This window comes from Populus euphratica, unplaced genomic scaffold, assembly GCF_000495115.2.
Source record: "Populus euphratica unplaced genomic scaffold, PopEup_1.0 scaffold9.1, whole genome shotgun sequence".
In the NCBI taxonomy this organism is placed as follows: domain Eukaryota; kingdom Viridiplantae; phylum Streptophyta; class Magnoliopsida; order Malpighiales; family Salicaceae; genus Populus; species Populus euphratica.
Window position 1 is genome coordinate 1305275 of NW_011499857.1, and position 25948 is coordinate 1331222.

Here is a 25948-nt window from a genome sequence, read left to right on the forward strand (position 1 = left end):
CATATTTTTTAAATATAAAAAAATTTATTTATTCCAATCAATTTAATAATAACTAATAAATTTTATAAAAAAATTATTGCTTCTAATAATTAGTTCAATAATTGTTTTTGGGAATAATAAAACTATTATTATATTATTTTAATGAGCAATATTTTCACCAAGAGTAAATAGTATTTCCCCCACGGTGTTTTATATTTTGTTAATATTCTTTATACTGTTAAAAAAAATACTGTAACAAAATTATATTTTTTTAGAAATATATCAATTTGAATATAAATAATATATTTAGATTTCGGGAACGAGTAGAAGCTATGCAGAAGTAAGCAACGATAAAACCATATGTCACCGAATGAGGGTTGCTCTCCATCACCACGCTTCCGTCTCGAAGTGGAAAATCAATCTTCCCGGTGAAACAATAACCCCACCCTTCCCACACTCTCTTTTCTTCCCCCCTTTCTTTCATTAATTGACTTCCATTCCCAAAAATATATATTTATATATATAAAAAACTCGCATCCTTGATATTTATGGCTATAATAGCAATGAATTAACATTACTTCTCTATCTCTCTAGTCCCTACTCAGTACAACTTTGAAAGCCTTGCTAGCTTAGCCATTCGCCAACCAAGAACATCCCGATCGCTCACGGGTGGAATCTCCAGCCATAATTCCGGCGAGATGGGAAGATAATGAGAAACTATCATCAAAGGTTGCGATGTCTTATTCGGATTGCTTATCAGACCTTCTCTGCGGCGAGGAATCCTCCGATATATTCTCCGGCGAGTCTCCGGGATGCTCGACGGACCTCGAATCTCACGACTTTGTAGAAGAATCATCCATTGCTAGTTTCATAGAAGATGAAAGGAACTTCGTGCCTGGTTTCGATTACTTGTCTCGGTTTCAATCTCAATCTCTCGATGCTTCCGCACGAGAAGAATCTGTTGCATGGATTCTCAAGGTGAAAAAACAGAAACTCTAGATTTTTCTGATATTTTATTACCATAATGACACCGTATCCTATTTGCCAACTGCTTTAAAGAGATCTGTGCCGTCGAGCTCATCAGTTCGAGTAACTAGTCATTTATCAGCCGTTGGATGAACTGATTTAAATGATGGAGTGGCGGCGCACGTTATATTAACTATTTATTTTTTAATCGTAGGTGCAAGCATACCATGGATTCCAGCCATTAACGGCGTATCTCTCCGTCAACTATTTGGATCGCTTCCTCTATTCTCGCCGATTCCCGGTAATTACTCGTTAAACTTTGTTACTTGCAATAGCGGTGTAATATAAAAATAAAAGATTTATATATGTGATAAATTGAGGGACTTAAAAGTAAACGATTTTGACTATAAAGGATTGAAGGTAAATAATATATTTGACTTGTCAAACAATAAAGGGGACGCAAAGTACCTCACGTAAGAAATTACAGATGCCGTGGCGTAATATTTACATTTACGATTGCGAGTGAGGAAGTTGTGTTGTTTGTTCATTTTTTTTTTTCATGTGTTAAGCCCATTTTGGAAACATGAACCGACCGAACAATTATAGTGATTTATCATATTGTCACAAGGATTATTTTTCCATAGTAATTAAACTATCTATACAGTGCATAACTTCGTCTCTATACTTTATAATGCTCTTATAAAGTTTTGGACTCTACGCATTATTCTGTTTTAGACTTTATCACACACTGTCCCTACTTGAAACACGTGTAATGCTTTTAAAACGCAATCATAAAGTATAACGCTATAAATAAAATTAACGGTTGGATAATAATTAAACATTTATCATCATCATTATCATCTTTTTTTTTATAATTAATATTTCTTGAACGATGATTATTAATGCTTTAAGGACGATGATGGTAATTTTTTTACGGTTGCTTTTACTATATCATTGCAGCAAACAGACGGGTGGCCATGGCAACTCTTATCTGCTGCTTGCTTATCACTAGCTGCTAAAATGGAGGAACCTCTGGTTCCTTCTCTATTGGATCTCCAGGTATTTGCTGTGATACGAGTAATCTTTAATTATGAGTACTCACGAGACTGTGTAATTAAGTCCTAGATTAAGCGACGTGAATTATATTGGTTTGTAGGTCGAGGGTGCCAAATATATCTTCGAGCCAAGAACAATTCGTAGGATGGAACTCCTGGTTCTCAGCGTTTTAGACTGGAGGCTAAGATCCATAACACCATTTAGTTTTACAGGTTTCTTTGCATGCAAGCTCGATCCCACAGGAGCATATATTGGCTTTCTGATTTCAAGGGCTACGGAAATCATTTTATCAAATATCAAAGGTAATCAATACAAATACATGCATGCATACCTCAAATAAATTTTATATGTTCCCCTGCATGCACTGAATAATCGCCTCTTTTTTTTTTCTTTTTTTCTTTTTTGTGAGCAGAGGCGAGCTTTCTCGAGTATTGGCCATCAAGCATTGCTGCAGCAGCGATACTTTGTGCAGCCAATGACATTCCAAACTTGCCTCTCGTTAATCCTGAGCATGCTGAATCATGGTGTGATGGGCTAAGCAAAGTAAGAATCAATATGATGAGTCTAAGCAATTGATGATTATGATTGCGGTTTGACAAGCCTTAGTTTTTTAACAAGTACAAAATAGCATCCCAACTCCAAAACATGTCAAATTGCAGGACAAAATCATCAGCTGCTACCGGCTAATGCAAGATCTCGTGCTTGACAATAGCCGGCGGAAATCCACAAAGGTCTTACTGCCTCAACTTCGAGTAACAATTCGGGCCAGAATGAGGTCCAGTGGCAGCGACTCATCATCCTCTTCTTCGACATCATCTTATAAAAGGAGAAAATTAAATAACTGCTTATGGGTAGATGATGACAAAGGAAATTCCGAGTGAGGGAGAGAGCAATAAAAACAAGAGATTAAAAGTGGGGGGAAATAAAACAAAGTGGCCCAACTTATCTAGTATCCTCAAATATTTTCTTCGAGGATTTGGAGAGAAATTAAATTGACTCGAGTGATTAGATTATTAGAGAAAATTATCTAGTATATACGTATGCATGAGAGTTTGGTTTGAAGATATTTTTTATTTTTTCAGTGGGATTTTGCCATTCATTATCAATGGCATTGCAGATTCCCAAGGCAAGGGAATTTGTCACATTAAATATTTTTATGTGAGAAAGTGAAGGAAAGAAGGAAAAAACAAAGAAGCTTGTGTTTAGTAGTTGCGTGTAGTGGAGTCATCAAGTGTGAAAGAAGTGGGGTGCTGAATTTCAATCTCAGCATTGATTGTTGAATGAACGGGTGGGAGATGGCGGGACCCCAGTATTAGGCTCGGCGGAAAAGGAGGTAAAGAAAAATGAAATGGGCTGGCAAGACAGGGGTTTGAACTTTGAAATTTGAGCTCCGGGTCATGGGAGGGGATGTAGGCAGAGCTTCTCATATTGGCCACCATGATTGCTACACCGAGAAATGTGTGCGTTTCTTTTGATGGCATGGCATGGAACACGACCTTCCACCGCATTTTGATTGTTTATAGACTCCGAGAGAGTGATTTGTGTGCCCGTGCTCTAGCTAGGTGCATACGACACAAGTGTGTATCCGTGCTTTTTTGGCGGGAATCGCCTCTTGATCCCTCCTTGGCCTAACATACCATATAGACTTTGTCCACGCCTGCGGTGGTCACACGTTTGTAAACTTTTGTGTTTGTTTAATTTTTTTCCAGAGCAGAGGAGAAAAAACCCTCTTTCGGGGCCTAAGTTTAGGCTTGACAGTACAAAAGGTCTCTGGGGCCTTTCATGCGTGTCTGTATCCGATTTTGATCAATATAATAATCCAATTCTTAGTTTTTTTTTTCTTTCATATTCCTTTCTAGTCTCTGTGCATGGCATGTGATTGACAATAGTAACTTTGTAGCTTTCTGATTTGTTTTTATTACTGTACAATAACTTTTAAGAGGCAAGGAATTTAGTGAGGCCACTACCCAGTGCACTAAAGGGCCACGCACAGCGATGGATCGGTCCCGCGAGTAATAAAATCGATTTCTGTCATGAATATGACTCCTCAATCTTTATCTACTACACAGTGCATCCTGTGACTGATTCATGGCTATTTTGCAACTAAATGTTTCTGGTGTTATGCCCATTCGATTTATTGACCATTCAAATTATTACTCGATCGTAATTAATGAAGAAATTGCAAGCTAATTAGCTAGGGCATGATGTTGAAGTATATGCACAAGACGGTACGTACAAGTTTGAGTGTGCGTGCATTGTGGTGATCAGATACTGTGGGAAAAAGGCGAAGACCTCGAAAGCTCCTTTTCCTTTAAACATAATTGCAGCTTCTACACGTCAATACAAATAGAAAACGCCCACGAGAAAGGTTGTCATTTAGCCCTAGATCTCCGACACAAGGTATATATATTATATATCTTTTGCATGTAGTGATATATTATAGCATGCACGATGGCCCTAGATCCCTTGTTTATTTTGAAAGGTAACCGTGCAATATAGGGCATACCCACATTTATCACGATAGCTTTTCACCTCATCAATTTGTGAGATCCATATCATGGATGAAGCATCTATCTCATAAAATCTCACACATTCACATCAAATCTCTGCTTTAATATTGGACCACAAAGAAGTTAAGATAGCTAGCAACACGCATGTTAACAATTCTTAGTCGGTACAATTTCGACGGTTCCTTTTGGAATTACTTCGGAGCAAGCACCGTTTATGCCTCCGATCATGGGCAGTTAATTAGGACCGCCCGATTGGTATGAAATCGGAGTTCAACGGCTTGAGATATTCGAGCGAACGACACCGAGGAAAAATCAGTTCATATATATATATATATATATATATATTTTCTCAAGGCCTTGTATATAGTTCGCTCCACCGACGAGGATCCTAGAAGCCACGGTGCATGTCGGAATCAACTTGGTGAATGCTAGTATGCATTGCAGTGGCTCACTAAAGCAAATATTTATGTAACGTGGCGTTTCCTGATGAGACCAGCTTGGTGGGAGCCACGAGGATTTGGATATTACCAGTAAAAAATGCATCCCTTAATCGTCCCGGAGGAGCTGAAGGTCTGGTTTGGGAACCGACGGGTGATAATTATTATTTTAACAGTAATAAGACGCCGAGGATGATAAGTGACAGAAGCACTCATTGACAAGCAATATGACAAGCTGCGGTCCGTGGAGCGCAATGACACAAACATATATATAAATAAAACATACAGGCTTAATTTAAAGATTGTATATTGGATAATTTATTTTAATTATCATGTTCAAGTTTCCATCATTTCAATTTTCCTAGCTGTAATTTAATTGAGGAAAACTACCTTCTCTATATGTAGATTTAAATAGTTAGAAACTTTTTTATATCTTATCTTAAAATAAAAAAATGATATATATATATATATATATATATGGACACACTCGCACAGTAATAAGTGGCTGATATTAGGGGCCCTAGAGTGTGATTTTACACGCGTGCACGCAACCAGCAAATTGGGGGAAGATGGTGACTTGCGGGCTTCTTTATTCGATATAAAAAAAGTTGAACTTATAAAAAATTGGGTTTTGATAGCAGTTCTGCCACCATTATCCTCGATTCTTATACGCTAAAAAAATAAAATTATTTAATATTTAGATAGTGGTTAATTATGTTTTTATATTAATTTTTTTATTGTTTAAGATATATATTATTAATAGTAAATATTCTGATACTAACAAAAAAAAATTATAGGATTTAAGGACCCTCTATTAATAAAGTGACTGACTTTTAAATAATAAATTATAATTAAATAAAATTAAAAGCTTTAAATTTCAAGAAGAAAAATATTTATTTTTATGTTAGTATAATAAATATTTTAAAAATTAAAATATAAATGCATGAAGAGTAAAAATTCTGAATTTTTTCCAAAGTTAAAAAAAAATTTCTAGCAATTTATCATATTTAACTCATCATATTTATATTTATTTAAGTTTAATATATGATCAAACTCAAATATAATATCTGGACATAACTCATATTCATTTAAACTTATCATGTGAAGAAAACTAAATATATTAGGCATCATAATTCGTCAATTCCATATTTTATGCCATGTGAATTTCGGTTTGTTGATTTCTTATTAAATTGTTGCTATAATAACTCACCTACATATAATAGCTTATATCAATAGAATGAAAGCTATTTCTACCCAAAAAAATATATAAATAATGAATGAATGCTATCAATTGCAGTAATAACTAGTAATAATCATGATCTGCAAGCACACTTTAATTGGACCAATTAGAGGACGGCATATCTAACCCGAATGGCTAGATCTAAAATGGGGTTTAGGAGCACGTAGCCGACGGCCAACGGCTACCTCGTTAGATCCAATATGCATGAGAGTTGCCCTTGAGGTCCCCTAGCCAGAGCACCATTGTCCACTCTCTTATCTCATTCCCCACGCACTTTTTTTTTTCTAAACAAAATGGTGTTTAAAGTGAGGAATCCTAAGCATAAACCCCAAAAGTTCTTTATTCCTCCCAGTGAAAGGCGGGCTGATGGGAGTGTAGGGAGCAGAATCCTACTCTTTACCTCTACCTTTTCTTAGAGAAATTTTAACTTTATTCCGTGGGCATGACAAAAAATGGAGGACCCTAGAATTCAGCTTTTAAAGATGATTTTAGTTGTAACACAGTGCCTCGTGGGGTTGCTGTAAAAGAATTATAGGCCCCTTGGGAACTAAAGGGTTCAGAAGATGGAATGATGCACACAATATATTTCAGATATAGTTTTTGTGATTTTGTGCCGAAGGCAGGACAGCACCGCTTTCAAGTCCACAGGGTACTCAAAACTCAAAAGTCGCCATCCTGTGTCATGCACTTGTTAAAAAAGAAAAGCTGCAACGAAAGTAATATCGGATGTGAAATATCATACCACCTTGCACCTGGAAAAATTCACATTTTGTCTCTAATAGCAGTAAAATATTTCTGACCTTATCAGGACAAGTACTATACGCTTACGCATGTTCCAATCAAGTATTCCCTCCTGTTTTCCAATGAATGAAACTTCAATATACTACTATTCATAACAAATTATGTGTTCAACTCCATCGGCAATGATACCATGTATCAGTAATGCTACTCCTGTACGCAGAGTATTATCGTAAGTAGCAAGCCCTGATGGCTAGTTCATGATTCTATAGTTGAATATTACTTATAATGGAGAGGCTAAATAAAAAAAGGAGGGCGTGCTTTGGCTTTACAACTCACGTTACCTTCTTTGGATGCCATGAAAAGAAACTGAAAGGGAAGGATGGGAGTGACTACTACTCTCGAGGGAGCGTCTTGCACGGATGTCGCGTTGCCCTTTATTGCCTTTGTTATAGTGCTTGGACCTCCATGTTAAGAGTGGAGACAAAAGTGTCTTCTCTTCTCTTCTGTTAAATCAACATGTTCAACAGCACCACCAGCACTGAACACCCCCACTCGATCGCCCCATACATTACTAATTCAAGCGTATACAACATACTCCTTCATGAAGACATGTGTATAAATACATAGATAAATATAGCTTATTAATTAAGCTTAGTTTTACACCTTATAACAGTATTCTACATAACAATTATCAAAAGCAACCAATAGACATGTGTATTCTACATAACAGTATTCTGCAAGGCAGACATGCGAGCCAAACTAGCTAGCTCTATCGGGCCTAAAGGGCAAGCCGATTGGTAATTTCAAGAAAAAGAATGCCAAGGCTTCCAAATATGGCATGAATTTATTCGGGGCTTGTGTCAGAGTAGTAGAAACAGAGAGGAGGATACATGTTTGGCTGATCGATGCAAAAAAGGAGGAAGCCTTAATGTCCTCTGCAGCTTGTTTTTTAAAACAAAGAAAGAGAAAACACCGAAGACATACAGTAAAAAACGACAGGATAAGATTGATTAATTGTGAAAGGAGGAAGCTTTGATAAGAAATTGCTTCCACCTGCTGCTGCTAAATAGATTACCAGACATTAACACAGAAGATCACATTAGTAGGTTTTTTCCTAAGTTTTTTTTTTTCCTAGGTTAGTGTGTTTTCAATTCTTAATTCCCTAAACAGAGCATTTTTAAACTTATATGTCGAGGGAAGGCATTTTTTGACACACAAGCACTAAAACACAATTAACGAAGATTACATGTTAATAAAATAACAATAATAACAAAAGATTGTTTCTCAGCAATACTTTTTTTTTTTTTTCCTTTCGGACTCTATTCTTCAATAACAGCACCACTAACAATGTTTTTTTTTTTTTTTTACGGGAACAAAAGTATCAGTCTTAACTTGGGTTTCCGAGTTCCTTAATTTTATCAACATAAACCTACTTTTTAAGTTTCCAATGTCCTATAATTAAGTTTTACCGTGCTTAAAACTTGCTCAATACAAAAGCTTGTCGAGAGCTGTAGGAACTCCAAATGTTAATAAAATAGATCAATACTGATAGTATTGCATGGAATTGTCTCATACAATAGAGAAATACTGGTAGTTGTTAGGCAAGAACAAGTGAACAAACATGATTATACACCATTTAATAAGTGGGGGCGTAAAGAGAAATAAGACATTATTTCAAGCACCTTACCTAAAAACTAGTAGACAGCCCAAACAAAATGATGATGTTAAAAATGCAGACCCAGATCCTAGTATAACTTAATCAATAAAGCTAGCTGGAAAGTAAGCTTGCTGTTAGATGTGATTTAAGAGTGGATACAAAGATTTCATTTTTAAAATGGATTCTAATTTTTAACAAATATCAGGTACTAACGCCAGACCCCTGATCCAAAAAAAGACGCAGATACAAGCTAAGAAATTTCTTTCGAAATCATCATAGAACACCTCGTTTGCACGATCATCCCATCAAGATCATTGTTGTAAAATTATATATATATTCTCTCACCTCAGTGTTTTCTATGTACATAAATCTTGCTTAAGGAACAGAGAGATTTCAATGTTTTACAGACACTTCATCAGAAGACAGAATGCAATAACCAAAATGCGGGAGACTTTGCTGTTTCTATTTATGTTCTTTAAATAAATTTATTTGGATTGAAATTATTGATTTAATTAGGTTTATGTTAATATTATAAAGGAAAAAAACTATAAAATGCTGACGTCGACTTTATGTGGCATGATTTGCCAAACAAATATTTTTAATAATTTTATAATCAAGTGACTCGATTATAAGACACGTGTATCAATTTCAAGGGTCATTAGAACCAGTTGGCACGCCTAATATTTTTCAACTGTGTATGTGAGCTTTTTTTCTTTTCTTTCGACAACATCGATGTTTCCCAAACTATTAATCAATTACTTTTTGTTAATTAATATAAATGTCAAAGTTAATTTACCTGTATTTCAGTTAATTTTATAAATTATAAAATTAACAATTATATAAATTTTTAATAAATATTAATTAGTTAATACTATATTTAACAAATAAAATAGTGTTAAATCATTTACTAGGCTAAAAGAAAAACCCATTTAAAAGGAAAATTTCACATAACTTGGATGAAATTAAGTATTTGATTGGTAGTTTGAAAAAACCACTGTACGCAAATGAGGGCTTATGTCCTAGATAGAAAAAACCTCAAAAATAAGTTAGAATACCGGCAATGTAATCATCCCAATTTCCAGGCAATGCGAGCATTAATTTTGTTCTTGAAATCTTTCGGGTTACTGATGGATCTACGAAAGCGAGAATCCATCTCCAAGTCTCATTTAAATTACAGAATCGTCTGTAATTAGCTCTTAAAAACGAAATCATTTTATGGAATATTCGTTTTCAGTAAATAATCACTGCCCATTGTTTGTCCATCTTAGAAAGGTATGCACGAGCACTCATTAACATGTTCTTCCCTCATTATAAGCTTTTGAACTGAAAAATGGCTTTACTTGATTCAAATGAAAGCAGACATTGCAATATATATCGCACATTGAGCCAGACAGGACAGCAAATGGATTCATTCACATATCCTTAATTTCGAAGAAAGAAAAAGGTGTTCACATGATGAGTTCTCTTTATAAAGAAAATGCAGAGAGTATATAATCTTCGGTAACGGAGGTTTTGTGTGGTTTTTCTTGGACGAAAGGGATGGAAAGAAGACAAAAATTGAATCCATTTGGTTTGTTATGTTTACTTATTAAGCAGCTTTAAGTTCAAGTTCTTGAGATAAAAACGACTGGTAAAAAAGTTTATTTAATTTTAATGAAAAAACAAATATTCTATTTAAAAAAAAAATAGATGAAGATAGATTATGAAAGAAGCATGCCATCATCTATCCTTTTACACACACACACACACACACACTATCTAGTATAATAAAATCTATTATAATTAAACACTTGAACATCTTTTATTCTTTTAATTCAATCCAAAAAAGAGAGAGTTATAAATGTATTTAGATACAACGGCCGCCTTTAGCTGCTCTGGCCTTCAACTCAAACAAGCATCTTCATGGCATTCATGAAATACTTCGTTGGGAGCTAATTAATGTCCAATTAATTCACGTGCAATAAACAAAAATCATAAAGGGACAACTGACAAGAGCATCTCCTCCTACTGCAATATCCATTCTAGTGCATTCCACATCAACAACGCACAGTCACACTATTTTTCAAACTTTAGGACAAGAAGGGAAAATTAAAGAAAAAGCAACGAGGGAAAGACGAACGAGCTTCATTCTCTCGAGCTTATATATTTGATAATCACATAATTAAAAGAGAAAAAAGCAAAAGATGTGTGTACTAAGCAAAAAGCTATTCTTGGGTTTCGATCACCCCTTGTCGATGCAATTACAAGTAAACTGTTCACATTATCTTGAAAAGGGTGTGATTTCTTTTTTACCGAACACCCTTTTTGACGAGACTGTTCACATTGGGTGCGTGTGTCTCCTTTCTATGCAATATTTAGATGTTTAATGTCTAAAAACGGCACAAATTATATATTTACTATCTTAAATTTTTTAGTTAAAATGGTTAATCTAATATAATATTAAAATTTTATTAATTAAGTAGGTATAAATTATAAATTTTATAAATTTTATCTTATTTAATAAAAATTAAATATAAGAATAATTTTATTTTACTAACTTCAAGTGTACTTCACTTGAAATAATGTAATAGAAAATAATATAAATTATATTTTGATAAGTATTGTTAATTTTTATAAATTATATAATTATTAGATAGTATAAACTTGTATAAGCTTCAAATTTTAAAAAAATATTAAAAAAAATATAAATTAAATTTTATAATCTCATTTTGCATCTTAATCTTTTTAAATTAAAATGTTTCTTTGATGTTTCTACACCCTCGTAAGGGCTGATTTTCGTTGTCCTAGAAGTTTCCACATGTCTCTATGTAAAAAAGTAAAGGAAACAATCAATATTATAAAAAACAACACTATATAATAGAGAATGTACGTGACTTTTTAAGTTAAAAAAAAATACATACATACTATATAAATTCCAAATGACATGACAACAGATCCCTTATCTGTATGGAGGTGGTTTGATCCTATTTTCAATAAAAATCATAAAAGAATTATTTTTCTTATGAATATATCAGTTTAGATATGGATGACTTGCTTAAAAATTAATTTAATATTTATACATGAAAGCCAGTCGATCCTACTATCGAAAACAAAAGGTAAATATCTTTCACCTCAACAATTTTTTGAGCATCGTGTTTTTTTTTTCTCTCTTTGCTAAAAGATAAAAATATTCTCCCATCAACTTGATTAAACAAGGTATTCATATCCATACTTTAGAATGGTAAGAAAGTGATTTTCGTACTGTCTCCTAAAAGAGCCGCTCTTGTTTGCAAAAATGGAGCAATTAGCATAAAAATTAAAAAGAAATGTTGAATTAACATAAAAATAAACAAGTTTTGATGAAATAGTATATTTTTAAATACCATAATAAAAAATGTGATATATGATTATTATCAAACCATGACATCTTTTTATTACAAATAACATGTTATCTTAAGAGTAAGAGCAAGCAAGCAAACTAGGCATCTTCCTTCCTTCATAGGTTAAATCATGATAATGGAAAGCCGGTTTATGATGAATATTGAAGATTCTTATTTAGACCAAATATATTGTGTATGGTCCTACATCATGTGATGGTGGGACCACCACATTAATTTTTAAAAGACAGCATGGCTTTTTCTTGGTATTAAAATTAATGTGGTTCGGACACTGTAGCGGCAGAATTGAAAAAACAGAAGAGAGAAAAAGAAAATCGAGAGAGAAAAGGAGAAGAAGAGGCAACAGAGTAGCCTGTGTTATTTCTTCAATTTCCAGCTCGTTCATCGTTGGATCGGGTTAAGATTTTGACAGCAGTTTCTAGACACGTTACTCTTCATTCTGGATGGTTGGATCGAAGATTGGTGGTGTGGAAGCTGGCCATTTTGACAGAAAATAGGGCTGTCAGTATTATGAGTTTTTCTCAAATAATTCTCCTTTAATCTTGTTGTAATACAAGAATAAGTTGTTCTTAATGATATATATGTTGTATCCCTTAGTTGAATCTGAGGAAGAATGATTGTGAACCCATTATTTGTTAATAGTGGAAGTTTTTAGGTGGACCACGGTCTCGTGGTTTTTCCCGCATCGGGTTTTCCACGTTAAAATCTTAGTGTTGATTTTGTGATTATTTGCATTATATTTGGTCATTGTTTAATTCTGTTTTACTACACAAAAAGAAAAAGAATTAAGACTTGTAAATTGTATTTCACTGAATTGATCCGGGTAAATTGATATCTGGTTGTTTCTAGTTTTCTCAACAAAATCACGGTAATGGAAAACTGTAAGATAAAGACAGGTAGTTTCAGTTATGTTAAAATCCTTAAACCATTCTCCTACGACTCCTATGAATATATATAGAAGAACTAGAGAAGGTTGATTTCAGGAAGTTCCTCTTTTCTGAGGAAGCATCACTCAGCCTGATGAATTTGAAGCAGTAGACCTGAAAGACTCGGTTTTTCATTCTTATTTCTTAATTGAAAGAGAGAAAAGGAAGGAAGAAGCGAAATTAACTAGATGGTTTTTGTTTATTGACGAAAATTTCAGTGAAAGCTGAGATGGGATAAGCTTGAAGATCTAGTTTCTATTTTTCATGACATGTGCTTTAAAAACACTACATGTTTAATTATTGCTTTTTCAAATTATAATAATTATTTTATAATATTTAAAAATAATAATATTAAATGAATATTATATTTTAGAAATATGATAAGATAAAAATATATTATTTTTTTGAAATTTTTTTAAATAGTGATATTCTACCAAGATTTTTAAATTACTACCTTAATTTTTTTTTAAAAAAAATCCTACTTGTTACACGGAGAATCTTGCTAAAAATATTGCTAGTTCATCGAAGGAGGAGAGAGTGTTGATAGAATGCGAGCACATTGCAGCGTCTAAGCATACGAGAGAAAAGGATCCATTGAGCTTGAAAGTCCCATTATTCTTCATGTGGGCTTGTATAATGGAGCATTTGTGGGCTACAAGCTTGCGCATTGGTGTAAATAAAGTTCTTATTCTAACTCCAATCCAAATCAAATGATCCGCTATTCAGAATCCATAAAGAGTCCCTGTAAACGTATCATCAGCCACCAGGACCCCGGGCAGCAATACAAACGCAAAACTCCTCCTCCTGTGCTCCTCCCAGACACACAGTCCCTCTCTGTCTCGAGAAAAGAAACACTCCCACGTTTCCCGAATTCGTACAATCCGTTAGCAGATAGCCGTAACATCCCCGTTGTTTGCTTATTACAGGAGGGAAGATTTTACGAGACAGCTATTCAACTCACTGTCCGATCGAGGACGAGCAGCAAATTCATATTTGCTCGAAGCTCAGACTTTCTTGCCTGAGCTAGTTCGGTCGGACATGCTTGTATTTAGTCGATTGCAATTAATTAAAGGAAAATAGGACATGTAAACGAAATTTGAACACATCATATTCGGGTAAAATGCTCTAGTTAGTGAAGCTAGCTACCTCAACGACACAGGAGGCCCTGGTTCATTGTCAACATCCTTGCATTAAAGTAGAAAACATGCTGCATTTATGTTGGTGACAGTATCCTTATTCATTAGCATTAAAAGAGAGCACCTAAACTAGCATTCATTTAGTGCCAACATTCTCGCACCTAAACGAAAATCATGCGTAGAGAATGTCCACTCGATTCGTTGCACTCCAGAGCACAATGTACCCTGAGGATTTAATTGCATGTTAGCTGTTTCCTCACGACTTTCTGAGATTTTATTCTTTGATTGTGTGCACCGAAGATGTTCCGATAATAACTTTTCAAATATCTAAGTATCATGATGAGAGTTGTTAGAAGATGGAATTAATTTTTAAATATAAATTAATTGATTATTGAATTGATTATAAATTAATTTATTTAATTTTAGCTTTAATTTTAATTTTAATTTTAATTTATATTTGAATCAATATATTAAAAATTTAAACCGTCAGGGTTGTGTTGCTCTCACGCACGGTAGAGCGTCATGGTTAAGTGCCGTGATCCTTTACCAGCTTAAAGTAACCCCCCTTCTCTTGTCTGGTGTTTTGGGTGTCAAATTTAAAACATTATAGTTGACAGATATTTATAGTTAAATTTCTATCTTGTATAGATTTTCGAAAAAAGGAACAATTCTAATCTTGGAGCACTGATATGATATTTGAAAGAAATGCCAGACTCTGTTATTGAAAATGAACAAGACGAACGTCTTCGAGTTTGGGAAATGATGCAAATGAACAATTGCATGCTGTTACAATGGCATGGGTGCAGTGGCGAGGAAAAGGCAACTTTTGTATCTTCCTTTTATATTTTGCATTGCAGATCTTTTGGTTAGGCTGATGGAGAGTGCTGTCTAACAATGGAGTTAAAGCCTTAGCTATTGTTATTACAAGGCTAAATTACTGATCGAGAACGATGTTAATCATAATCATTTAAGCCATTTTATATTTCTTTTGGGCCATACAACTTGCTTAATTTCATCAACTCCAAATTCCTTTCATTAATGGGTTTTCGAAGTGCTCGTTTCTTCAAACATAGTCAAACATCCTTTCTTTTTCTGATTATATAGGAGCCTTGCATTTGCTTGACTTGATAACGTTTTAATAATTGACTCCCACACGAAATATCCGACCTGACAACTAGGAATATTATCGTGACAGCTTCCATCGATTGATTCCAACGTTCTGTGTTTGTTTGGCCCAGTGTCTCTATATGCTGCCTGATTGTTTGATGCTACAAGTAAAAAGCAGAAGATTCACATTTTATGTTAATGATGACTAGCTTGTAGTGTTGGAACCAGATATTTAGTGACTTCTTGCAGAAGGACTATGGAGGATCTGAGACTTTAATGGTGGAGCCATTCACAGATGCGTTGGTTTCTCTCGAGGAAAACTCTTTTCCTGGAGCTCCTTCGGCTGCAAAGGCATCTCTTTTATGGGCTCAAAACTATGATGAACAGGATTGAGAAGTCAGGAACTCAAACCTACCAAATCGAGATTTTTTTTTAATTTTAAGATATTTTTCCTTGTTGTCTTTGCATTTCTGTTCCCAATCATAGACCATAAAGGCACAGAATATGGAGGCAAAATAAACTATAATTGTAAACAATATCAGATCCAATGCTTCTTTTAGCTATACAGGGAGATTATTACTTGAAAATATTTTGTCTGCTAGGAGCTCTTTTTGACAATGGTACAGAAGACTGCCCATCTCCATTGGTTGAGTGACTCTATTTTGCTGTGTATAAGAAAATACAGAATACATGGTGTGCATCTGTCCATATATGGCCAAAATCTGTAAATGATGGAAGCAATCTATTGCACTGTTTATTGGCTACAAGGCGGGTTGCAATTTGACATACCATCAGCTTCCAGCTTCCGAGATACTCTGTAAAGAGGGGCGCCATGACTTTGACCTTAGGGAGGCAGAGTTAATTGATGGCATCCTGTGTCGATGTCTTTTATGTTTGGACACCTGAATTATCACAGCATCATTAGAGTGATTAGTATTTATGAATAGTGCTGAAACATTATGCAATCAACTATCTTTAATTTCTAGCTTATAGGTGTTCTTAATCTTACACAACAAGCACCAAAATTACGGGCAAACATATAGCTACTCCTGTCTTCATATTCTGCTTTGGTCCTTTGTTTCTTAATTTGTGCATTTTATCTGAACATCAGTTGGTATTAGGTTTGGAAAAGAGAAATGAGAAACACAAGCGAAAACAATTTCACTCAGTAATAACGATGTTCTTGAAGCAAGACTATATTATTCGATAATTTGAAATATTTCTTGCTGCAAAAATAAACTTGAATGGAGAGAGAAATTGAGAGAAACCAAGAGCAGGTGTGAGTGAGAGAGATACCTTGCAATCCTTCTCTATGTTAGACTTCTTTTTTGCCTCACAATCTGTACTTTGCTTCTTCTCTGGTGCTACCTGCAGCTGTGACTTGTTCTTGTCAACCGATTCTGGCTGCTGCTGTCCCTTCAATTTTGCGTACTTCTTTGCCTGTAGCACCTTCATAACTTCTACAACCACGTCGCAAAATGAAAATTAATCAGATTTTTATACCCATATACGACAGATCTTGGTTAATCAGAAGAAGCATCATAGATGGAGAGTTGAAGGACTAATCAATAATCACAAGCAGCAGCATTCTAGCTATATCTATATTCTAACCTTGAGTGGTAACAAGTCGATAAGCATGACCAAGTGCAAGAGTATTGCTCGGCCTGAGAAGCTTAACACGGGTGAACTGCACAGTTCTGACGTGCTCTTGGTTTTCTTGATCCCCAGATACAGGCAATGGAATAATCAAAGAAACATAATGTCCAGGGTTCATTCTCATCACCTCACTAACACTAACAGGGCAATATAGCCTCTCTATCTTCCCACTTGGGTGCTGTATAACCAAGGCTGCAGCGTCTATGGTTTGACAATTCCCCATCTCTCTATTCTCTCTAGTTGGGAGTGAGTGAATGAAATTAAGAAAAAGATTTAAGGAAGATAAGGAAGAGCAAGATAGGAGGAAGGAGGTGAAGTAAGCACAAGTCTCTTTCTATACAGTTCCCATCACCCTACAAATAGTTACTAGCTACGTGACTTATGCTTTATCTTACTAAAACAAAACATGAAATAACAATTAAAAAAAAAAAAGAGGATGAATAATTGTGGATTAAAGATTTAAATTGAAAATAAAAATTAATTTTATAAAGAATTAAAAGAAGAAACCACTCAAAAATTAAGAACTAATTTTTTAATAAAAAACCCAAGACCGAATTTGAAAAAGGAAAAAGATAAAAAAAAAATATTAAATAATGAAATTAAAATATAAAACAAAAAAATAAAAAAAGCTAAAACTAAAAATTATAAATCAAAAAAATGAGGATCGGTAATCAAATATCCTCAGTAAAAAAAACTAGCTTAAATTTGTATTGTAAGGGAAAAGAGAAAAAAAAAAATTACACCGACTAAAATTCTTCCAGAGACATTAAACAAGCATCATTAATATATAAACAAAAAGGATAGTATAGAAAATCTAATAACACAACATAAAATAATTTTTAACCATTAGAGGATATTATATGCGCCATCAAAGCATAGCAGACCCTTCAACACACAATATTATGCATGTCACACACCTTACAGTTTCAAAAACTTAATAATTTTTAATTAATGCAAAATGTCAATTGAACTCTCTACTAATCTGGTTATAACATAAAAGCCAATGTGAAAATCTGAAAACGCACCAAAGCAGGCCTAGTTAAATTTCATTCCAAGGGCAAGTTATTAATTTTATTGTGATAAAGATATGAAATCTTAAAAAAATCCTGCTCTGAATTTTACTTTTAAGAGAAGTGAAAGTATTTTACTGTTTTTTTTTTATTAAATGCCATTGTACTCAAAACAAAAATGACAAATAATTCATATAGAGAAAAACCATTTTACCCCCCTAAATTTACAGAAAAACCATCTATTTATTATTATAATGAACAATAATCTATATTTTGTCACTAATAGTAGCAGGTAGTTGTACGAGGAATGAGGAGTCAAGGTCCTGTTCATCAAGCACACGCAGGCAGGCCGTCTCTCACTTCCCAACTAAAGTCTACTCTCCATGTGGGCCAATTGAAAACAAAAGAAAAAATTAAATTTAAATTCTTGGCATTACTATAGCACAATTGACACAACTATTAAAATTAATAACTAGCACTTGATAGGCTACTATATATAAAATAAGCAGCGGTATTTAAAATAATCTGCGCCGGAATGGATCTCGGTAGCTGACGGGGTTGTCACGTGGAGAGATTTCAGGAGATAGAAGCACGGCCGGTCGTACTGGTCTCCGGTGTCCACGGGGTCAAGGGTTTTGACTAAATTTTTCTCAAGAATTATTCTACAACCAGATGATTTTTAGACCTGGAAAGATAGAGAGTAGAGGATGCAAATATGTTCCATAATTAAATGCATAATATTTTTCAATTAAAAATATATTAAAATAAATTTTTAAATATATAATTTTTTCAATTCTTAATATTATCACATTATAATTATAACTTTTTTTTAAAATACATTATTTTAATAGTTTTTAAATTAAAAATACTTATAAAAAAAACACACAAACAGCCACGGAAAGGTCTACAGGGTCAAGGCAGGCGTGCGGGAGGGAGATTCCTTTGGATGGATAAGGACATCTAATCCGCGCCCTGTGCTCTTTGCCGTCTATCCAAACGGCTAATCTTCAAATGTTGCCAAATCGCCCAAAAAGGTCATCAGAACTTTAGATCTTTTTTTTACTGTTACCATCTACGGTTTCTTGCTTCTACATTCTAGCTTAGCTTTTACGCACACTGTTTCTAGTTCTTTCTGAATTTATGCTCTCAATTCTGTAAATGCTTTAATCTTCAGGTAGCTTTTTTATTTTGTTTTATTTTTTTATAATTCAGGGTGTTTGGATTAATTTATACACATCATGATCAATCTCTAAATTCATTAAATATCCTATAAAATTTAATAAATAAATAAGACACCACAGGTATGAAGATATATTTATAAAAGTGTAAATCTAGAATATAAAAATAAAAAATTATCTATCAAAACCACTGGGCTGGGAACCTGATGCAGCTTTTTTTGTTTTTGGTTTCCCAAGAGTTACAACCAGTCTTATATAACGTAATATTAATTAGTCCTGTTAAAAAAACTGCAGGCAATGACATCCCAGTCTTATTTAACTCTAAGAAATTATTGGATAATTTAAAATAATAATAATCTGATGATTAAGAACATTTCTTTGAATCTTAGAATGCATATTAAATAAAAAAACTGTCCAATAAAAAACCATTAATAAGATTATTTGTATATCTTCGATGAAGACTAGAAGATCGCAACTCCGCATATGATACGGAGGACATCACATTTAAATAATATAAGAATTCGCTTTTTTTAATTAAAAAAAAAACTATACATGTATTACTGGTTTGAAATTAAATAAATATACAGAACTGTCCTGTCCGCTATCATCACATGGAATTACTAATAAAAATATAAAATGTTGAGCACAACTTTTGGTGGCAGCTCCACTGCCCGACGCAATTCAAATGGACTCAAATTAAAGGAACACATCTTCGCACGTAAGCAAGATTTCATGCTTTTTTTTTTTTCACTTAAAATTATGTCCTAGGGATTTATTCCCTTTTTGTGCACTTGAATTCAATTTTTTACATATATATCTGTTATTTTTATGATTTTTTATTTATTTATTGACTTGCAAAATATTCAATAAGCTTGAAAATTAATTATGTGTATATAAACTCGTTCGGATATTATAAATTACTAAAAAAAATATCACTCTTTTGCTAATACATAAATAAATTAAAGATCCATTAAATCAAATCTTCTAAAAAAATAGTCTAATTAAAACCCAATTAATTCAAATTAAAATTATTTTATTTTAATAGATATAAAGTCAAATCAAAGTGATAAATTTTATTTTATTTATTTTGTTTGATTGGGTTTAATTTTTCTTGAAGAAAATGATCGATTCCGTTAGATTTTTTATTATGTTAATCTCAAATACATGTTAATTAACCAGATTAACAAGGAAGATATATTTTTTTTTTACGTGGGGTGTTCAGGTCAGCTTGTGCGCACCATGACTAATTCTCACGGCCCACTGAATATCCTGCAAACCCAGTAAGCATGTAAGAAACCGCGAGGGTGACAGACGTGCACACTAGGACTCGAATTCAGATGTAATGAAAAAAAACAAGCTCTTTTTATCACTAGACCAAGTACTGAAATAACAAGGAAGATATTTTTGAAACACGTGGACGGGGGTGGTTTTGTGAATAGATCGATGAATAGACAGCGTGATTGCAAGCTAGTTCATCTAGTTAGAAAACTCATTTTTAGTGGTTATCATTTACTAAGTTATTTTAAGTCCAAGATAGAAGAACATTAATTTGTGACTTTTGAAATTAACTGTATTATCAAATTTGAATTATGTTTATTTATTTATTTGTGGGAAGAGTGAGTACCCTTTGATCTATTGGTCTGAATACATAAGAAAAAAAACCATTAATAAAAAAATATTATTACAACACTCAAACAAACCCTAGAAGACCAATCAATGAAAAGAAAGGGAAACGAGAAGGTGGCTGCTGGCTTTGATTTGTTTGGAAGCAAAACCTACTGCCACAGTCACCAACTACAGTTTCAGGTGTCGTGTTTTCTCTCACAGAAGCCAAACGTCGACATAGGGATTTGATGTGATAGAAAATAAAGCTCACGAGCCCTTTGTATATATATGTTTTGGTCATCATCAGCTCTATAGATCATTGATTTGTGATTGGATTATGAGCAAAGATAACCTAACTAGGTTAAGAAAGAGAGTAATCTTTGTGAGGATCTTTGACTCTTGTAATATCTACAGGTCCTCGCTTAATAAATTATCTGTATCCCAAAGCGTATGAGATGTTTTCTTCCTTGTGTCGACGTTTGGCTTGCCCTTAAGCATTCTAATTCCCGATTATAGATTGTTATACCTTGTGGGGGCAGCAGATTAGGGCTGGTATCTCTGTGCCTTGCCCTTAAACATTCTAATTCCCGATTATAGCTTTTCGTACCAGACATTGGAGGAGTCTTAAGGGTGGTCTTGCTGGTGGGGTTACTGTCGGTTTCTTTTTTATTGTTTAGGACATAATTATCTTTTTAAAAAAAGTTGCTTTCTTTACATTCTTCCCCTTTAATACAAAACACAAACAATCCATTCAAGAGTATTTAAAGGAATGTCTATTGCAAGAAAAAAAAAAGGAACGTAAGAGTTGAAGATTCAAATGAACATATGTGAAACAATAATTGAAGAGAAGATGTCCATATATGTGCACCTAAACGTTTTATATATATAATTGATTGATTTATTAATGAAACAACCATTAATGGCCAAAAAAAATATAATGAATTTAAAAAAAAAAAAAAAACAAGAAAAGATTGAAAATTAACAATTCTAATTATAGTATATCAGTAATATCAGAATCTAAGCTCCATTTTTTATGTGCTTTCTGACTGTATTTATTCAAAGATGAATATCTTCAGCACTACGAAAAAGATCGGTTTCTATGTATGAAAAATCAGGCTCTTTAACCTTTATATAACAAGATAAACAATAAAGAATCAAGCCAAAGTTTGCATCTCAATTCACTGCTTTGGAGTCGTTGTTCATACACAGGACAACCAAACACTTCAACTTAATAATGGATGTAAATCCGATCATAAGCCCAGTGCTTTTTGAACAACAGATCACAGAAACTATCTTTGGATTAGTCAAGTAAGTTCTTTTGAGAAAAAAAACTAACTTCAATATCAGTTGAGTTCTAACTCCTCCTTGGCCCAAATTACTCTTTTTGTTCCTATTCTAATGGTGATACAGCAGGGCATGATTATCCCAGGTGCAAGGAACAGAAGAATTTGCAGCTTTTAATTAATAACACCACGCTTTAATTATAGTAATGAGAACGGGGAAGAGCATTGTTACTCAACAATCACTACTGTTAAGATGGAGGAATTGGGATCCATTTAAAGTATGCAAGAATTATACGTGTCCCATTTAGAGAGACGAAAAGGTTATTTTCATTAACAGTGGTGTACTATAGGAATATAATAAGATTAGGATCGACAACATTAAATTAAGGTCAAAGATGTGGGCGTGCTTCATTTTTTTTAATTATACTGCATGCATCATTATCCATACAAACAGAGCCAAAATATCCTAATTGATACCATGCATATTGCTTTAATTAATATTAGTGGGTAGTTTCTTGAAGACCGCATTAAGCAAGCTTTGTATATATGGAAGTGCGATGATGAAGCATTAGTATATTCTCTAATGGAGAATTTCAATGGTCCTTGAACTATATAATGCAGCTGCAAGCATCTACCTCTGCCTTCCAATTTCCAGCTAGTGGAAACAGCTTTTTAACTTAAAAAACAAAGAATCAATCCTAGGCGATGATGGCGATTGGGATTTGCCTTGTAAAGGCGGCCGTCCATATTGAAAGGCTTGTAATTAATTCAAAAAATGTTTGATTTTTAAAAGTATATTTTGTTTAAAATATATTTAAAAAAATTATATTAATATATAAAAATCATTAAAAAAAACTCTAAAAAAAACTAATCTAATTTATTTTTGAATGCAATATACTTTTGAAACATTTAAAAACAAAAATTACCGACTCACCAAAAGGTTTGGATGCAAGAATATAAAAGGTTATCCTTTAATAATTATCTTCTATAACCTGTTGATACTGGATATGCTTTCCTCGATCAAGATCATGACTATGATGTGATTTTATAAATCATATATTGGCAACTTTACAAAACATAATTGGGTCAACGTAGGTTATGAGCTCGAGGAAGGGGAAAAAAATGTTGTACCTTTGTAATCAAGTATCTACAAGGAAAAATATGAAAGTAAACACAAAAGGACCGGAGAATAATCATGTGTAGTTTTTTAAAAAAGAATTTGATCAACTTTTTCTATTAAAAAAAATGATGCAGTGCATTTATATGCCTTTTATTTTTATTTATTTGTAGAAAATCAAGAGTTAACATTTCAATTGGAGATGTAGTCTTTGTAAATTCCATGCAATTAATCGTTTGCCGGATAAAAAAAATAGTAAATTTTTTAAACAAGAGGGCCGGATAAAAATCTGCCTGTATTTTTCTAATAATTAAATTAAATAGAAGTAATATATATAAATGGGATGCATGAGGCGTGATTTATTATAAACATGTTATGTTCGCCGAGTTAGGGTAGAGACGTGATTAATATTTGGCGTTTATAGGAAAATACATGCATGGAAACAAAAGATTTCCACTTTTCGTGACTTTTACAAATGCTGATTGAATCCTTTGCTCGCCATGGCAGTACTGTGTGTGAGATTAAAATGGTAATTGACACAAAAACTTGAATTATTGGGTCTGGCACTGTCAGGGACATGTCTAATGGTTTCGTGAAATCAGAAATAGACACTACGGCTTCTTGTGGTCACCTTGTCAGCTATGCCATCTATGTTTTATCAAATCAACGATGCCAATTGTCTCACTGTTTGGAGACATTTTAAGATTAAAAATTCAGACCGGATTAAGTTACTTCATTCTAATTCTAGATAAATCTCTTTCAATTCTAGATTACGTTGGAAAAGGTACCATACAGTAATGTAATGGTGGCGAGAACAGACAATGAGGGAGATCGACGATGTACCTGGTTCAAAGAATATGGAGATGCCAAAATCATCAATTGCTTTTAATTGGGAGCTTTCACTTGCATCTGCAAACAAGAAATTTTCTGGCTTCAGGTCCCGGTGTATCACTCCATGATCATGGCATACCTGCAAGGAGTATCAACATTGAAATGATTACTTTCTTTGCGGAAAAACTCCAAATCTCGCAAGAACATAGATAGCTGTTTGTTCCAAAGTATCTTGAATTCGAAACGTTCGATTTCGGTTTATATCTCAATATTTGAAGCACTTTAGAATCATGGTCGTGATAATTTTTAAATGATCTGCATAATCTAAAATTATAGATGGACTTATGTATGAAAAATTAACTAAGGCCCTCAACCAATTTAGACAAGGATTGAATTAATCATGAATCATGTTTATCATTTCCCTAATACATAATTCCGAATCCATGTAATATCTATACCTTGACAATCTCCAAAATGGTCCCTTTTTTTATTTTTTGGATAGACACACTCGTGATCCTCAAGCTTCATAATTTTCAGGTTTTATACCATTAATTCATACATAATAAAAGAATACGAGGATAAAAAAGATTAACGTATGACTCTTTTTTATTGTTATTATTTTAATTAAAAGTTGATGATTAGCAACTCAGTACTAACAGCATTAACAAAACCTCAATGTTAATATATTTTAAATCATTCGATAACGTTAACACCACACAATTAACCTGGCCTCATCAATATTTTACAAAACTTACTTTTCACTTTGCATGAATTTATTTAGATTGACCTTTCCAACTTGAAATAATTTTTTATCAAAATTTAACTGCATCACGAGTGGGAAAAACACTAGGAAATCAAGTACTCGAATTTGATATAAATTAATTCCAAATAATAACATTTATATCATTGCGTATTCTTGTGTGTGTGTGTGTGTGTGTGTGTGTGTAGAGAGAGAGAGGGAGAGAGAAGAGAAGATACGAAATTGTATACATGAACTAGAATTATTTCCCAAAAGAAAATAGAAATGAAATATATAAGAAGGGGAAAAAATGAGCGAGAAAGAAAGAGAAGAATGGGCCGCTCACTTTGTCCGTATGCGGGTTAGCACGCAGTCTGGCCCAGATGCAGAAAGAGTGGAAAAAGGACGAGAAGAAGAGGAACCCCCCTCCTCCTAAGTCCTAAAACAGAAAACATCTTTGACTAGTCGTTCAAGTGGGCCTTCTGTCCTGATTTTCTGGTCTCGCCGAGCACCATGCAAAATACCATCTCTCAGCCCCTCTTGCCTGCAGGCCCGAGGTTTCTTGTGGCTGTGCCAATTCAGGCAGTGTGGAATACTGGAAGTGTAAAGTTTGGTTTTTTTTCTTTTTTTTTTGAAAAGCATGACAGTCAAAACTAGCTATAATAAGTGGTAACGATGTTTTAATGCTAGCCAAGGTCTGCTTCAGCAATTTGAGATCCAAGAAGAAACATGACAGCTAGAAGAAATGTAGAGAATCAAACAATAATTATACATGCATTTATACCACTAAAGTTTACTTGTTATGTTGATCTGAAATTAGGGAAAAAGGTCATCGTTGCTATGTAGTGCCCGAAAAGACATGTATATTAGGGGCAAGAGAGCAAAAATAAGTTCAAAATTAGATGTTGGAAGATCACACTGATGGGAAGAACTTGTTCAGGTTGAAAGGCAAGGAATAGAATTCTTCACTTCTTGTGTCTGTCTTGAACGACCGGAACCTGTCCCACCAGTGCATCCCTCTATCCTTCCTAGTTGCCGTGTCTTTTTTATGCAACGTGACGTCCAAGAACATTGCCAAGAAGCCGGCAACAAAAGGTTCCGATGAGAATGGCACATTGATCATGTCATTGAACTGCCAGAAGATGCAATATCATGAGTTTCCTCACGGGACAAATTTCAAATATCTGACCAAGTGTGAGAAAAAGGCATAAACAATTACCCATCTTGCGCCAGTGTGAACGGGCCCATAACCTTTAATTGCTGTGTACTCATTGAAGTATTGTGGTATCGACAAGCCCATGAAAACGGAGAACCCAAGTATAAACTTCGTTCTGAAGCTGTTTAGGTTGCAAAACTGCAGGAAAGAGAGACCTGCTGAACCTGTTTATGTAATGAAA

General features: G+C 33.8%; 3 protein-coding genes across 3 annotated transcripts in view; 1 reads left to right on the plus strand and 2 right to left on the minus strand.

The window, feature by feature from the left end:
• The first annotated feature begins 290 nt into the window (after positions 1-290).
• On the plus strand, positions 291-3841 carry LOC105123647 (cyclin-D1-1-like). Its single transcript, XM_011023340.1, has 6 exons — positions 291-957; positions 1160-1246; positions 1906-2004; positions 2102-2303; positions 2414-2544; positions 2661-3841. Exons 1-6 carry the CDS (start codon positions 715-717, stop codon positions 2880-2882), a joined length of 984 nt encoding a protein of 327 aa, XP_011021642.1. The 5' UTR covers positions 291-714; the 3' UTR covers positions 2883-3841.
• Positions 3842-15637: 11796 nt separating this feature from the next.
• Positions 15638-17155, minus strand: LOC105123648 (D-ribose-binding periplasmic protein). The gene is made up of 3 exons (XM_011023341.1): positions 16744-17155; positions 16429-16592; positions 15638-16034 (listed from the first exon to the last, which is right to left on the minus strand). The coding sequence occupies exons 1-3, from the start codon at positions 17009-17011 to the stop codon at positions 15924-15926; spliced, it is 543 nt and encodes a 180-aa protein (XP_011021643.1). The 5' UTR covers positions 17012-17155; the 3' UTR covers positions 15638-15923.
• An 8112-nt stretch (positions 17156-25267) lies between these two features.
• The window catches only part of NAT8 (nucleobase-ascorbate transporter 8), a 4878-nt gene continuing 4197 nt past the window's right edge, over positions 25268-25948 (minus strand). The window contains exons 13-14 of the mRNA XM_011023342.1: positions 25771-25931; positions 25268-25683 (exon numbers count right to left, since the gene is read on the minus strand). Coding sequence (XP_011021644.1) covers positions 25465-25683; positions 25771-25931 — 380 coding nt within the window. The 3' untranslated portion in view covers positions 25268-25464. The remainder of the gene's footprint in view (positions 25684-25770; positions 25932-25948) is intronic.

Bases quoted from the DNA above. Each gene is read 5' to 3' on its own strand.
- LOC105123647 (XM_011023340.1), top strand. From the start codon at position 715: ATGTCTTATTCGGATTGCTTATCAGACCTTCTCTGCGGCGAGGAATCC. The intron at 2,304-2,413 runs GTAATCAATACA...TTTTGTGAGCAG, and splicing joins CATTTTATCAAATATCAAAG to AGGCGAGCTTTCTCGAGTAT. The intron at 2,545-2,660 runs GTAAGAATCAAT...GTCAAATTGCAG, and splicing joins GGTGTGATGGGCTAAGCAAA to GACAAAATCATCAGCTGCTA.
- LOC105123648 (XM_011023341.1), bottom strand. From the start codon at position 17,011: ATGGGGAATTGTCAAACCATAGACGCTGCAGCCTTGGTTATACAGCAC. The intron at 16,593-16,743 runs GTTAGAATATAG...ACGTGGTTGTAG, and splicing joins TCGACTTGTTACCACTCAAG to AAGTTATGAAGGTGCTACAG. The intron at 16,035-16,428 runs GTATCTCTCTCA...GTGATAATTCAG, and splicing joins ACATAGAGAAGGATTGCAAG to GTGTCCAAACATAAAAGACA.